The sequence below is a fragment of the Arvicanthis niloticus genome, chromosome 7 (assembly GCF_011762505.2).
Source record: "Arvicanthis niloticus isolate mArvNil1 chromosome 7, mArvNil1.pat.X, whole genome shotgun sequence".
Taxonomy (NCBI): Eukaryota; Metazoa; Chordata; class Mammalia; order Rodentia; family Muridae; genus Arvicanthis; species Arvicanthis niloticus.
Window position 1 is genome coordinate 29,720,004 of NC_047664.1, and position 16,400 is coordinate 29,736,403.

The following is a 16,400-nucleotide window of genomic DNA, read 5'->3' on the forward strand; positions in this document are numbered from 1 at the left end:
ATCTCAGGAAGCCTTCGGTTCTTCTCATTCCTTGTAGAAAACCCCCTCCCAGGTCTGAGCTAGTGTCCAACCTGGGACAAGGAGGTGTCTGTCCCCTGACACGCTCTCTGACTCACACGCTGCCTGAGAGGGCAGCTCCTCAACGGAGGGCACCACTGTTCTTGGCAGTGTCAACAAACTCACCCAAGTCACAACTTTCTGCTGTATGTCTTTAGGAGTCTCCTGACTGTTCACTGTCAATCAGGTAGGGGAACAGAGTTCAGGGGAGATGACGCTTTAGCTCCTTCCCTTCTCTACAGCTGCCCACCTGGAGGTGACCCCGAACCAGACAAACCAGCTCTGGACACCACCTGTTAAAATGTGCACTGTAGTAACACTCTGCTCTCATTGGTTTAGAGTTCCCCTAAAGCAAACTGGGCTTGGGCTGACCTCTAGCTCCCTGCTGTGGGAATCTCTCCTGATTTTGGAGAAACAGGACAGACTGTCTTTTCTTTCTGCTCCTCTAGGACCCTCAGCACTCTACCATGTCACACACGCATAGGGTGCTGTTCAGGGGCTCAGGAAATATGGGGCAAAGAGATGGGTAACTCGCACCATGAGATGCATCTGTCCTGTTTGGGAAGGAGATGAGCTGAGGACCTTCCTCCTGTCACTGAGCAATAGCAGAGTGACGGCTGGCTACGATAGGGCACTCTTGGAGGGAAGGAGCAAGGCTCATCCATCAACCTAGTGCTCCTAAAGCCGGTGTAGCACATGACACACCACAGGACAACGCAGAATGGAAGCAATATGTGTGTTACACATACTGACTAGACTGCAAGCAAATACAACACATAGTTGCTGGACAAAATCCCTACATCTCAGAACTGGAGGCTTGTGAGGATAAGAAGCCACCCAGGAGGCAGCAGATGCGATCTACTGTGTCAGGCTGGGAACATTTCGACAACTGTCCAGCATTTATGTAGATTGTGTTCGGAGACCCTAGGGTACGTGGGACATCCTTACAGGGAAATTTTGCTGTCTGCAGTTTGCTGACAACTCTAGACAGATCAGTCCCATCAAAGCCTCCGTTGGTTTCTGGCCTGGGAGTTACTCTCTGGTTGAGGCAGTGTGCCCTGGGCTGGCAGGAATATATTCTGACCAACCTACCTGTGTCCTCTCTGCAAGGAAAATTATGTTTATTACTGCTATTCAATATATTTCACACAAGCCAGTGATATGTGTGGCATAGCAATAGATGTAAAAGGATGTGTTTGGAAAGCTAAGGGCATGTGCAGTGTACTGCAGAAAAAAAAAAAAAAAACCCAAACACTTGCCTGACATGGTGGGAGGGGAAAACTCTTCTAAAACACACCAAAGAGGAGGGCTTTCCTCATGTGTGCACCTCCCACCCATTTCTCTGGTTCAGTAGGAATAACTGATCACCACGTAGGAGGCGTAGGAGGTCCACACCTCCAGAGGGCTGTGGACTGGGTGGATTGGAAGGACAGTGGCTGGGAACATGGAACACGTGATCTGGGGCCCCTACACAGAGATGGTCAGGGCCTGGCATCCCTGCCATGCCCAGGGAACCTACCGGAGTGCGTCCTCAGGTGGCCGGTGAGGGCGTCCCTCCGGCGGCAGGCATAGTTGCAGAGATGGCACTTGAAGGGTTTCTCCCCCGAGTGCAGCTTGATGTGCCGCAGGAGGTTGCCTTTCTGGGTAAAGGAGGCCCCACACTGGTTGCACTGGAAAGGCCGTTCACCTGGGCGAGAAGGGAAGAAGGGTAGCCTGGTAAGTACTGAGCCAGAGCTGCTCAGGAGGATGGCTGCAAGAAAGTTGTTTCCCATGGGCTTGGTGACTTCCACCGGCTGCAGGTTTGATAGAACATGAGGCTTTCAGACTAAACCTGCCAGCTGCTTAACGCTTCACTGGCTGGGTCAATTTGATCTGAAAATCTAATTTTTTTTCCCTAAATCAGAATGGCACATCACAATGCAAATTCAAACTCATTTAAATAAAGTGACTGCAACATTTTGTGATGAAGAGTCACTCTTCCTGATCAGCAGTTTTGGAATAAACCAATATCCAATTTTGCGTGTTGTGGCATTTGGTGGGGTTTTTAATGTGGCTTTTTTCAAAGGGTCTTTAAAATATGCCACTGAAGCAGCAAAATAAAAAGGAAACTCATTAAAAATGCATTTCAGGATCACAAGTTCATTTCAGCGTTACATTCTTATATTTAAATGAAAGGCACTTCATTATAACAGTTATAATAACTTCTTTTCATTTACATTTTCCCTGTATTTTCCCTTTCAATTTCTTCTCCATTACCTGTCTGTCCCTAAGCAGGCAAATCAGGAGAGAGACAGACAGAGAAAGTGTGAGCGTGAGAGGGAGAGACTGGAGAAAGATTGAATAAAATAGAAGTTCAGGAACAGGACAGCCACAGCCTGTCCTCCAGAGGGAACCTCTTGGCTCCGCGCTTGGCAGTACAACGAGTTGCCTGGGACTTCCCACCTTTCCCTTTCCTCACAACTCGGAGATCCTTCAAATTCATTTTTGTGTCCGCAATGGAGAAGTCATGTTCCAGGTACAGATCTTGCTGCCATTGAAGGCGTTACCAAGGTTACTCAGTTTGTGACCGAGACAGCCCAGGGCTCCTGCAATGTGTGCCCAAGAGTTTCAGCTTACACCCTGGGTCTGGAGAAGGTGCAGGAGCTACTTGTGAATATGGAGTGTGTGACTGCCCTGCTGCGTGGACACTAACTCAGTCTTTAACTCTCAGGATGATGTGCCCATCACATTCGTTATCAAAGCTGCTTTTGAAGAACAGATGCTTCATTCAAAAGGCCATTATGTATGAAAACCCACGTCCTGGGACACATTTCTCTTAAGGATAGACAGTGTGTTAAAAATACCCAGTTAACATTTCTCCAACTGGGAAATGGAGAAGCAGAGAGAATTTATCATGGTTACCGAAGAAGAGCTCAGGTGATGCTGCTAAAACCCATGCAGGTTAAGCTTTTAATGTGCATACTGGTGCTTCAGTTTCCTAATTACCACTAAGTCTTTGTCACCAGGCAGTGCAAACACAAAAGGTAGAACTAATTTACAATAATATTTAACGGCCAGTCAGAGGGATCTTGATACTAACCAGTAAGTATTCAAAGTTTCCCAAAATTCCTGTCTGGATTAGACCCAGACAAATGTGAAGACACTTGTTTAAAGTCAAGGAGGACAAAGAATGATAACCGAAGTGGCCTCAGTAACCATCACCACATCTGTGAGACCCAAGTGCACACTCAGCTGACACTGTTCACAAAGTGTTCAGCTCCAATTGGGTGAGTGGGAAAAAGAAAGGTGAGCAGTGTATGCGGGAAGATGCAGTTGGGGAACTGAAACATGCTTAATACTGTATTAGTTAATACAGTATTAATACCCTATTCAGAGAGGCTGGGTCCTCAGGCTGCATGGAAAAGCACATAGAAAGGTTCAGGAGACACTCCCGGTGATCCCAGTGGGCAAAGTCACTGGCTTAGCAGCTGAAAGACCCCTTTCTGACCTGGGGAGGTGCTCCAGGGCTGTTTCTCCCTGGGGTGAATTTTGAGCTAGTGTTCTGGTCACTGGGAGACAGACAGGACTGATAATTCAAAGCACATTGCTCTTCTACAGGAAGGGAAAGTGGGCATTCTTTGGGGACTGAGACCTGCCTTTTTCACTTGAGTCAAAGCACCTTCATGGGGACTGCTTGCCTGCTGTCTCAATCCCTGCCACAAAGCAAGGTAAGGCAAATCTACTGATTTCCAATTGCCTGTGTGGGCATGAATGTACAGCCCACGGTGGGGAGTCTTGGAGACCACATTTCTAAAATGGGCCATATGCTATTCTACTAAATGCAGGTGTTACACATAAGGGGGTGTGTTTGAAGAGCTGGCTCCTAGGACACAGCCCCCCCCATCTGTTTCTGTTGCCAGTGGCCATGACCTGTTTCCTGTAGGACAACAGCACATGGCTAGGTTAAGGTTCTCTAAGCCTGTATCTATCTCCATTTAACTGGGATGAGACATTAGATTTACAAATTCTAAATTTAATTTCCATCCCAGGCACTCCACACTTTTTATTCCATCACAACGTTTGCAACCCTTTTCTTGGGTAGTAAAGAATATCTTCTTTAAAAAAAAAAAAAAAAACCCTGGTAGAACATCTGAGGGCCCGTCTGCAGAAGGCATATTAAAACACACACACACACACACATGGCATACAAGAATAGATGTGTAACTACCATGCCTGTGGTGGCACCTGCTAGGCAGGAGACCACAGGAAGCCAGCCTTTTTGTTTTGTTCAGGCCACTTCCTGGTCTTTACTATTCCGGAATAATGGTGTTACAGGTGGGGCCTGCTGCACTTGCTGCAGCTTTCCCATCACCCCAGGGTAATCCTCATACTCATCCGGAGATGTTGGTGGGTACGTTGGGATTGGGACACTTGAATCAAACATGAAACCAATGGAGCTCCCAAGGGGAAGTGACACACTGGTGCCCACCAGCCATTTAGAAAATGGCAGCAGTGGAATGTCACCCAGCAAGAGGAGCAGAAGCTGGGCTATGCCCCTGAGATCTCTGTTTACTCAGAAAGGGACTGCTAAACCATGAGCCTGGGTTGACTGGGTCATGGGCAGCAGGAAGAAGAGAGGCTCTGGTGCACATCCTAGCTTGTCCACTGGGTTGCTCCTCAGGAGCCCCAGAGATGGCTCTGCTTATTGTTCCATCCTCAACAGCATGTCCCCAGAGGCTTATTGTGCTTCAGGTTCCACGCCCAGCATTCGTGGGGACTTCTTAGGAATGCTGGCTCTCCAGATTCTCCCAGGGTCTGAATTAGGTCCTGCATTTTCTCAGGATTCCAAGTGACCCACAGCTCCTTTCACAGGGGTGGGGTGGAGGGTAGTGTTCTCACTGCCTGCTGTTATTATAGGAATGCAGAGCCCAAAACTTGGCTGCCACATTCCACCCAGACCTGGACCATAAAACCTGTCTGTCCTGTCTAGTTATTCAAACCTAGTTGGCTAAACGGGCTTTTTATTTTTCCCTGGGGATCTGTGTATTCACATATAGAAAGACAGACTGTGAACTTGGCCATGACCAAACTTGGTGTGTGTGTGTGTGTGTGTGTGTGTGTGTAATCTCTTCCTGTTTGTAAAGTGAAGGTCTAGGCAGGATTGATAGACTGGGCTGTATGCTCCTCTTTCTGTAAGTTATCTGTTCTGTAATTGAAGAGCTTAGCATATTGGAGTAGATAGGATACTTAGTCACTATTTGTTGAGGAAAGTATGTAGCAAATATCAGGTACCCTCCCAGATCTGTTGATGGCAGGTTTAATCATACACACAATTTTTCTTTTCCTCCTCCTCCTCCCCCTCCTCCTCCTCTTCTTCCTCCTCCTGCTTCTCCTCCTCCTTCTCCTCCTCCTCTTTCTCCTCTTCTTCTTCCTCTTCCTCTTCCTCTTCCTCAAGTCAAGGCAGGCAGTCAAATGTTGGCAATTTAGCACACCAGAATTTGATTCATTTGTCAAATATCTATCTAAGGGGATTTTCACTGTACTGTCAGAGGTTTGTTTCCCACCAGCAATGGCTTGCTACAGGCCCTAGAGCGGTTGAGTATCCGTCACAGGAGTCTCCATGTTAATTTCCACCTCACCACAGAAGGCAAGAGCAAGCTTACCCTCACATTTGGTTTTCTCAGGGCTGGGTGTGCCAAGCCTATTTCAATGGGTAACTTGAGAACTAAAGGGTTCCCTCAGAAGCCAAATTTGCCTAATTTTAAAGTTAAACTTTTGTTGAAGACAAACATTTATTAAAGTATCATCTTATAAGTCATTTCTACATATACTATACATGGAATATATAATTTTGGAAACTGCTTCTGCTCATATATAAAACCACAATCTTGGAAACACCTCTATTCCTTGATGACCATATTACGGCTCCATATCTGTTCTAGCTCCTGACTGCTTTTTGGATAACACACACTTGTTGGGTCCTAGGTAAGAAACAGACGAGGCTGTCATTTTCAAACCATCTTCCTCAGCTTTCTTAGATGTCTAATAAAACATGCTATCCCTCATTTGTGCTCGTTTTTCTTCTCCCTCCTGGATACTGCAGCAGCAGATGCTAGCACTCTCATGCCTCAAAGAAGCCAGTGTATGGGCAGTGATAGCTCAGGGTCTCTAAGTTTTACATGTAAGCTTTGTGTGGCTATGAGACTGGATCTGACAGGTTATAATACTTACCTTTCAAGAAACTTCCATGGAAGGAAGAGTAATGTTTCTCTTTACCATGCAAACAATGGTACTGAATGCCATTAATGTTTTATAGGAAGCCTCTTTAGTGTCCTTAGTGATGGTGGAGTGATAGTTATGTTGAACAAGTAGCTGACTGTTCATATACATGTGGAACAGGGGTACTATAGCCAACTGAAGCTGGGCAGGCTTCTCACAGTGCCAGTGGCAGGGGTAGACATGTTTGCTGAACCCTTACTTAGTTTTGAACAGACTATTGCATTTTCTTATTCTCTTAAAGCCTTGTGCAAACCTTCCACCATAACAGGAGTTTGACAGAAAGTTTCCTACCATTCTGGGGTGAAAACTCGAGGCAATATAGCCATCTGACCCACAGACTCAGACTGTGAGGTGAGCCACTTTATGCTGACCTGCACCCTTTCCGAAAACCATTTTGCTGCTAGGCCACTACTCACTAATGCCTCTGGCCAGAGAGTCCCACGTGTCAACAAGATGAAAACAAGTAGTTTATGTATAGTTTCTCAATGGGAAATTTGTGAAGTCAGGTCTGGTACATCTCCACCTTTTGATCTCATCTTGTGAAGGATGGATGCTTTAGACACGAGAGTCAGCATACTCTTTCTGTGTGCTGGGAGCTTGTTTGTTTTTTAATTTTTTATTTGTGAGTATAATATAGAGTCTCAGATGCTGACACACATATGCTGTTAGCCTTCTCTTTCGTTCACAGGGTTGATTAGGTACTTGCCGAGAAGACCTTTCAAGTACTGCCCCAGAATAAGAAAGTTGTGCCTCAGTACAACTTGGGAGCTCTTCCTATGCATCCGCCTCCTTGCTAGTCACTGGGAAACATGCTTCAAGACCACATTCCTTTTCCCACCCCCCTTCTGGTCTTTGACCTTAGGGGCTTGTGTGTGCTAGGCAGGTGCTCTACAATACTAAGCTGCATCCCCAGCTCTTGACAGTACATTTTGCTCCTTCAGCCCCCACAGGACCTCAGGAGACACTCAAGGAAAAACTATGTCAGGCCTTACCAGTATGACTTCTTTTGTGAACCATGAGCACATTGGGCCCGATGCAAATGATCCCACAGATATCACACTTTAGTTTTCCGTTAGGAAGTCGAATGCCTCCAACTCCTGACAAAGCCGAGCTGCCTTGGTCCCTGTGGGAGCCATTCATTTTCTCTCCTGAGGCATCAAGCATTCGTAAATCCTCTGCACATTCTTCCCCATTCATTTCACAGGCACGCCCATTCTCTTCATCACTCTGAGTCTCTACTTTAACATTACTGGCTGAAAGAGACAACACAGGAGGCCACTCAGTGTCATGGCAAAAATAAGTCACAAGATAGCAAACACAGCAACAACAAGGCATCAAATAGACAGTTGGAGCTTCTAAGCAGTTCTGAGCCTGTACCTCGGGGTGGGGGTGGGCAGTCTGAGTTGTGCATGCACCAAGCTTCCAGAGAGCATGGATGGTACCCACAGGGTACACTGAGGGTGCAGATGCAGAGGCAGGTCTGAACAGGGAGCATCTGGTAAAGCAGGAAGGGGCTGTTTATAGAGATCATGCTGCAGTGGGGGCTTGTGGTACCTGGGAGGATGGCAAAGGACCTGGAACTGAATCTTACATGTTCACAATGTGAACACCTGGCAGTAGGTAGTGACTGGATACTTGCTCACACAGTCAGCCTCTCTAGGACTGGCGAACATCAGCACAACCCAAAAGTATTTCCTTATGCATATGCACAACAAATTGGAATAGCTCTTTCCTGTTTGGAGCTCTCATTCCAACTCCTTTGTCCAAGTTCCATTTTCCTAGCGGCAGACCTCAGCCTGTGCCCTAGGGGCGGTGGACCCCAGCCTGCGCTCTAGGGTAGAGGTGCCCCCCTCAGAGCTCCTTCATTTGCTAAGGGGTTAGCTGTAATAGTTTATGAGTGTAACAGGGAACAGCTTTTCAAACAGAAAGATGCTTGTAAGTTAACAAAGATAAAAACCACTATTGACTCTGCGGCAATCCCAGCACAACTCATGTAGTTTTATTATTTGCCGATTTATTTTAAAAGAAAAACGCAACGCATTGCATAAACACACTCCTGAGTCACTAATGGTACAGCAGTGATGAGTCCCACATGCAGTGGTCAGTAGAAACTAGTCATACTCTCTCACAGTGGTTTTATAGGCTCAGAAGAATTAGGGAGGTATGTTTAAGTAAAATCAGTGTGGTGACTATGTGACATAATGAAGAAGCAGCTGTTTGCTTTTCATTTGTGTGTGTGTGGGAGTGTCTGCTCGGATGTATGTATGCACACCATGTGCAGCTTTGTGGGACTAGAGTTACTGGCTTTTGCGAACCACCAAATGTGGTGAAAGAACTAAATCTGGGTCCTCTGTAAGAGGGTCAACTACTATTAACCATTGATCCGTATCTCCAGCCTCTCTTTCACGTAACTTCTGAGGAACATTTTTGGCCACAGATCCTCAAAGTTTGGTCCCCAGAGCAGCAGCCAGGACATGATCCAAGAGGATGTCTGAAGTGTGTACTCCTGGGTTTCCCCAACCCTGCTGGTTCCCAAAATCTGGGGTGAATTCAGTCTTTGAACAGACTCTTGGGGGGGGAGGATCCAACATCACATTACAATGGAGAATATCCAGTTAAAGTAGCCCACCTGCTTCACAGCCTGAGAGATGATCTTATTATGCAAGTTCTCTTGACTGGGACATTCGAGGTCCAGACACCTAGAAAAAAATGGCTGGCCTGGAGGCTTGGCACTTTTATTTAAAGGTGCAGTGATCTTAGGCAGGTCATCTGATTTCTCTATGCTTTGATTCCTTATGTGCAAATACAAGGACTATCATAGCCCTGGCCAGCCTGGGGCAGCTGAGAGAACTGAGGAAAGTGGCAGTTAACTGGGGCTGGGACTGGGGCACAGCAGGTGACATCCACACAAGGCTCCGCCTGACCCCAACAGTGTTTATTGTACTTACCTTGTGCTAGGCCTCTGGTCCTTTAATGGCACTTGCTATTTGACCTCACAAGAACTCGAAAGGGGCACGCCATTACCATCCTACGTTTTGTAGAGGTAGAGGCACAGTTCAGTCAAAGAACTTGCTCCAGATCTGGGAGGCAACCTCGACACAGAGGTCTCTAGTGCCCACTTACTGCCAACATTTATCCTGTTAGCTCTTTGCAGAACAGACTTACTGGCAGGTAATGGGATGAGACGTACAAACCAGAACATGGGCTCTGGGGTCCTGGAAGTGAGAACGGACTCTGAGGCTGAATTCAGCACACGTGCCGGACAACACTGAAATTTCCTAGTGGGCAATTCTCAAAAAGCTTTTCCCTATAAGACTCTAATCCAAGACTTTGCAAATCAGCAGTCTTTACTTCTCTCAGGGGCCGGATCCTATCCATGTGGCAAGAGAGGAAAGGCCTGCGGTTCACACAGTGGTGTTTAATGACACTGGACTCTGGAGTATCCGAATTCTTAGATGTCTTTGGGTAGATTTAAACTCACCAGAATCTGCACTCACGTGGCCATAGTTTGGATAAACACTTTCCAAAGTCTCTTTCACGGTGAGATCCTGTTCCGAGGTGGGACCTGGTGGGAAGTCCTTAGATGGCTAGTGGCGTCCCCTCAGAAGGACTATGGGACTCTATTCTCCCAGTCACTTTCTGCTTCCCAACTTTTGCTGTGTGAGCTGACACATGCTCCCCATCGCTAGCATTGGCCGTTCTCAGAAAGCTCCCCCTTCCCCCACTGTTTGCCTGGAACCTCCAGAGCCAAACTAAATGCATACTTCTCTGTAAACTCCTTGCTTTGGGTTTTCACTTAGCAGACACAAAGCTGACTACGAAGTGTTCTTTAAGAAGAGGAAGACAGGCCCGCACTGGAGCAATACTCTGTCTAGCCACATAAGGCCCTTACCAGATATAGACACCACACTCAACTTCTTATCTTCCACAATTACAAGCTAAAGGAACTTACACGGTTTATATGTTAACTAGCCTATAGAATTTTTGTTATAGCAACAGACCATAGATCACATCAAACTTGCTCTCCAGGAAGCACGGTAAAGCTACAAAAATCTCAATCTCTGCTTATTTCTCAATTACATCTCTTTATTTATTTTTTTTCTAACTGAAACTAGGTAGTCAAAGATTCCACGGAGAAAATCATAGCTGGCGTGACAAGGTCTTAGCCATGACAGCTAAGACACAGAACTGCAGCAAAGTGTATAAACCAGAGGCATCTACAGCTGGATAAAAGCCATCCTGTGAAAGAACATGTATTAGGATGATCCCCTTAGCATGTTCCTGACTCCACTGGACTCCACTAAGGTAAAGGAGGCTATGAGCCTGCTTCCCTGAGCACACTGCACGCAGGGCAGAGGAGCACGTGCCAGTCATAAGCATTTTTTTTGTATGAATAAAAACAGTGGAGTTCACATGCAATCCTCTGGGGTTTTTCTTGGCACATGTCACTAATGCCTGTGTGGGTGCTTCCCAGAGAAGGCCAGGACAGCAGGGTGCATGGGCAGTAACCTTCAATTCAGGCTTCTCGTATCAGGAGCAGCTCTACTCTAGCAGGCAGCTTGGAAAATGAGGAGAGTGGAGAGTCAGGAGGAAGCAGGTTACAAATCACGTGATGGGTGCTGCTTTATAGGGCACTGGCTTCCTAAACGCACCCAGAGCCCACCACTAGTGCGACTCCCGGCAACTGCAGGCAGGGCTTTGGCATTTCTACCTTACAAGATGGTGCTGCCACCAGCTGTGTCAGCATCAAAAGAGAAAGGTAGCTCAGGAGGCAGGAGGGTTGTTTACAAGTTGTCCCAGTGTCAGTGTGGGCAACTGATGCAATATGGGGAAAAATAGGTGGATGGCTGCCAAGAACATAGAGTATGAACTTCAAACTACTTGATCTGATTTATACTGGAGTGGTAATATTGTCAATTATATATAAGTGTGTGTGTGTGTGTGTGTGTGTGTGTGAGAGAGAGAGAGAGAGAGAGAGAGAGAGAGAGAGAGAGAGAGAGATTAGTGTATAATATGGGAAGGATGGTCAGTAACCAGAAAGTTTAAGACTGAAAGTTTATGTTTCTGAGAAAGAAGATGCAGTGTCTGCAGATGGCTGTGGGTGTGGCCAAGGGCCATAAGTAGTGGGAACTCAGCAGGTGCCCTACACATATCCTGACACACGAGAGTTGCATGGCAATCGCTGAGCTGGGAGCTGCTGGTGTGACGCAGACATTCCCAGCCATGCTTGGAGTTGCCAGGTCTGTGATGTCTAATGGAGACTGAGTGACCAGAGAGAAGAGGATTTGCTGAGAAGCAGGTTACACTGTCAGCACGAGGAATTTAAGATTCCTGCCATGTGGAGTTTTTCTATACAAAGATGGGGAAGGCCCTCATGTCTCTGGAAATAAATGCAAAGTGGGTGCTAGCTAAATAGAAGAAATCTGACAGATTTCTATTCAACCAAAAAGGCTGTCCATGAAAACAAGGGAGTCCGTCTAGAACCGTTTAGCTGTGGTATTCCTTCAGTTAAGTGCTGAATATAAGGAATAGACTTTCACATATTGTAAACTCTATCCGTATTCTACTACTTAGAACAAGGAGCTTGATGAAGTGCTTCACTGAGCTGATTAAATATACAAAGTAAGTGGAGTCTTGTGAGTGTCCCCACCACCCCAAGGCTCTGGGTTTAACCTACTCCTCCAGTTACTGACAGGTAATGGACGAGGCCGATGTAAGTGTTTACAAAACATGGCTTATGTTATCATAATATTTTTAAGCCCCATATAAAAGCTACCTTGTTTCTCAGTTGCCACTTAAAATGGAGAAAAACAAAAACCTTCTCATTATGTATTTTAGAGGCCCACCACCAGAATAGTAACCCTGCTGTCCTAAGAGAAAGCCCCCCACCCCCCAACCCCCGTGTGGCAAGGCCTCTAGCATCTAAGAAAAGGTCTGAATCAAAGAATATGGAGACATGAAGGGACTCCGGCCAGCAGGAGCCTGGAGGCCTGACTTGGCTGCCAAGTGTGCTGTACCCTCGTGAATAATTGAACATCTTTAATGCAGAGGTGTAATGTGCATGGGCAGGCTCTGGCTTACAGATGTGATGCCCACACTGTCATTTCCCTTTCAGAATGCTTCTTAATATTTACTGGAAAAGTAGATTTTTCAGAATGTACAATGTGATTTTCCAATTGAAAAAAAAAAATCTGAAGTCGTCATTCCAGCATGGGTTTAAGTCAGGTGATGTTCAATATTTTACATGGAAAACGGGAGATACAAATGTAAAGATGCATCTTTAAACAATGACTGCAGCTAATAAGCAAAGTGGAATAAAATACATATTTTGATTTATTTGTGGTAATAGGTGATGATCAGAGACACCTATGTGCAGATTGGTGTTTTTATGTTTCCTCTAAAGACTTACGGAGCCAGCAGTGTGGTGCATACCTGTAATGCTAGCAACTGGGAGGCAGAGGCCAGGGGTTAGGAGTAACCAGGTCATCCTCCATTAACTACCTGGAGAACTTGAGGCTAGCCTGAGCCACATGGCACCTTGTCTCAAAAAACAGAACCAATTGTAAGCATTACTTAAAAATTTAGTTAAAAATTAGTTAAAAGTTAGTTAAAAATTTGCATAACTTAATATCATTTAAAAATAGTTAAAATAATAGGGTTTCTACCTAATCAGGCCTATTTTTAGAAATAATTTTATTTGATGTTTTAGCCTTCAAACACAATGAAGACAGAGATAGAAATATATCAGAAAGTGGAAAATTATTAAAAAAGAAGAAGTTTAAGGCACATTAAAATTTTTCTCAAGTATCTAGGGACTCAAAATGGGATAAAGATGGCAGAGGAGGCCAAAAGTTTGTTTTAACTTCAAGAAGGGAGCCTGTAGGGTCAGTTCTCCATCATGACCACAAGGTGGCGATATCGGCCCAGAACAGTTTGGTTGCTGTTGGGCGGAGACTTGAGGCTCAACCAACCATTTGTTCCGGAAAGGTACTTAACAACTTAGGGGAAGAGGGAAAGAAAAAGAGATAATATTACTATGAACTCATCTTTATAAGCAGATAGGCATGAAATACGTGAAAACATTTATCAGGTCTCAGAACATCTCCCACTGTCATTTTTCCCATCCTGAAAACCCCACCCATCTGCTTGGATATTAGGTGATCCTGGGCTTTGCCCGTTCCTCAGGCTTAATGAAAACGTGTCTCAGAATGTCTTGCTATTATGTGTACCTGACTTACCAAAACATTCTAAAGCTGTGATTGGTTGGCTCAAAATTAACATGATTTCTTGCCCTGGCGCATTCCCAGCTCACACTTGAAAATGTGTACGTGTACATACATGCCTACATGAAGAAGTAAATCTCAAATTCTTATCTTCACATTGAACCGAAGGAATAATTAACAAGAGAAACATTTCAACAAGCGTCTTATATTCTGGGAAGAGAAGTCTGTCTGGTCTTTGAGCAGAAGCATACCTAGATTGATACTGCTAATCCTGTGCTCCCAAGTCGTATCTGATAACAGGACACCATAAACCTAACGGGTCTGTTGCTGACACCTCAGTATTAAAAGTAGAGTTGTAAGAGGTCAGCAAGCTGGGCTTGGGGTGTGGTAGAGAGTGTGCACTACACATTGACAAACCTCTCAAAGTGATGCCAATACAGTCTGCTTTCTGGTGCTGCTTCATAATATTAAACATTGTATTGTTACAAGGTTTGAAGACTTAAGACCTAATGGGTTTAACAACTTGTTACACTTTCGTATTAATTCCACTTGCATTTAAAAAAAGTCTTCTCTATTCCTGAAAATACTCCTTACAGTTGCCCAAATATAGTTATCATTTTCAACTTTCAATACATTAAATGATTAAATTACCATCTAGTTTTTGGCACAGCAGCTCAGAGGAGAGCCGGCTAGCCTCCATGTATGCTAACACGGTGCATGCTTACGTGGTGAGCCACCACAGAATGGTCTGGAAACCCATGAGTTTTTCTTCTCTGTTCTGAGGTTAGCACTCCAGAGCAAGGGAAAGAGGCACACTTTTTTTTTTCCTGTCACACAAAATTGCACAAGTTATCTGAAAAGATGTTGGTTTGTTTGATGTTGACAGGAAGCATGGACCACAAAGTTGTTGATCACAGTTTTAATCGGGACCATGCTGAGCAGCCTCTCAGTGAGACACCCACTGTGGCTACATTAGTTCTTTCTCACCAGATGTCTCACTTTCATGTCCTCTACCCTCCAATCCTTTTACTATCAGATCCTTACTAGTGAGCTGGGCGTGGACATGCTGTGCCTCACTTCCATGGAGGCAGAGGCAGGGGCAGGGGCAGGGGCAGGGGCAGGGGCAGGGGCAGGGGCAGGGGCAGGGGCAGGGGCAGGGGCAGGGGCAGGGGCAGGGGCAGGGGCAGGGGCAGGGGGAGACAGAGGCAGAGGCAGGGGCAGAGGCAGGGGCAGAGGCAGGGGCAGAGGGAGGGGCAGGGGCAGGGGCAGGGGCAGGGGCAGAGGCAGGGGGAGAGGCAGAGGCAGAGGCAGAGGCAGAGGCAGAGGCAGAGGCAGAGGCAGAGGCAGAGGCAGAGGCAGAGGCAGAGGCAGAGGCAGAGGCAGAGGCAGAGGCAGAGGCAGAGGCAGAGGCAGAGGCAGAGGCAGAGGCAGAGGCAGAGGCAGAGGCAGAGGCAGAGGCAGAGGCAGAGGCAGAGGCAGAGGGAGACAGAGGCAGAGGCAGGGGCAGAGGCAGGGGCAGAGGCAGGGGCAGAGGGAGGGGCAGGGGCAGGGGCAGGGGCAGGGGCAGAGGCAGGGGGAGAGGCAGAGGCAGAGGCAGAGGCAGAGGCAGAGGCAGAGGCAGAGGCAGAGGCAGAGGCAGAGGCAGAGGCAGAGGCAGAGGCAGAGGCAGAGGCAGAGGCAGAGGCAGAGGCAGAGGCAGAGGCAGAGGCAGAGGCAGAGGCAGAGGCAGAGGCAGAGGCAGAGGCAGAGGCAGAGGCAGAGGCAGAGGCAGAGGCAGAGGCAGAGGCAGAGGCAGAGGCAGAGGCAGAGGCAGAGGCAGAGGCAGAGGCAGAGGCAGAGGCAGAGGCAGAGGCAGAGGCAGAGGCAGAGGCAGAGGGAGAGGCAGAGGCAGAGGGAGAGGCAGGGGCAGGGGCAGAGGCAGAGGCAGAGGCAGAGGCAGAGGCAGAGGCAGAGGCAGAGGAAGGGGGAGAGGCAGAGGCAGAGGCAGAGGCAGAGGCAGAGGCAGAGGCAGGGGGAGAGGCAGGGGCAGGGGCAGAGGGAGAGGCAGAGGGAGAGGCGGGGCAGAGGCAGAGGCAGGAAGAGAGGCAGAGGCAGAGGCAGAGGGAGAGGCAGGGTGAGAGGCAGGGGCAGAGGGAGAGGCCAAGGGAGAGGCAGAGGAGAGGCAGAGGAAGGGGGAGAGGCAGAGGCAGAGGCAGGGGGAGAGGCAGAGGCAGGGGGAGAGGCAGAGGCAGAGGCAGAGGCAGAGGGAGAGGCAGGGTGAGAGGCAGGGGAGAGGCAGAGGAAGGGGGAGAGGCAGAGGCAGAGGCAGAGGCAGGGGGAGAGGCAGAGGCAGGGAGAGAGGCAGAGGCAGAGGCAGAGGGAGAGGCAGGGAGAGAGGCAGAGACAGGGAGAGAGGCAGAGGCAGGAAGATCACTGCAAATTTAAGGGGAGTCTGGGCATCCCAGAGCAGTTTAGGCCAGCCAGGGCTAAAAGGGAGACCCTGCCTCACAAACAAAACCAGAACCAATCAAGCAACCCCTTTGCCTCTGCACTAATTTATTATATCAATGACACACCAGATGATGGGTGCTTAGTGATACAATGGCAAACATTTAGTTCATCACATTTTTTCAAGTTATAAAGGAAGGTGTTGAGAGAGCATGCAAGCTGTGGTGTCTGTGTGATGGAAATGACCATGAAATGAACATCTGTTTTCTAGAAGCAAAGCATATACTTACGAGAGAAAGATTTGGGAATTATTGCATGAAAATCCCTAAAGCCATCAGCCCCATATGCAACTGCAATAAAGAAGGCAAAAAGAAAGCCAGGCTGTAATATCATCACAGACACAGTAAGAGTGTAAAAGACAGTGCTGCTTTAAAA

At 47.2% G+C, this 16,400-nt stretch overlaps 1 protein-coding gene across 13 annotated transcripts in view; it reads right to left on the reverse strand.

Moving 5' to 3' along the window:
* The window catches only part of Ikzf1 (IKAROS family zinc finger 1), a 92,096-nt gene that overhangs the window by 17,409 nt on the left and 58,287 nt on the right, over positions 1-16,400 (reverse strand). For 6 of the 13 annotated variants that reach the window (XM_076938122.1, XM_076938121.1, XM_076938125.1 and 3 more), the window contains exons 4-6: positions 16,256-16,315; positions 7,308-7,568; positions 1,577-1,744 (exon numbers count right to left, since the gene is read on the reverse strand). In XM_076938122.1, coding sequence (XP_076794237.1) covers positions 1,577-1,744; positions 7,308-7,568; positions 16,256-16,315 — 489 coding nt within the window. Of the gene's footprint in view, positions 1-1,576; positions 1,745-7,307; positions 7,569-8,944; positions 9,015-9,796; positions 10,319-16,255; positions 16,316-16,400 lie in introns of those variants that run through there. The other 7 variants (XM_034508831.2, XM_034508844.2, XM_034508837.2 and 4 more) reach the window with 5 other exon arrangements.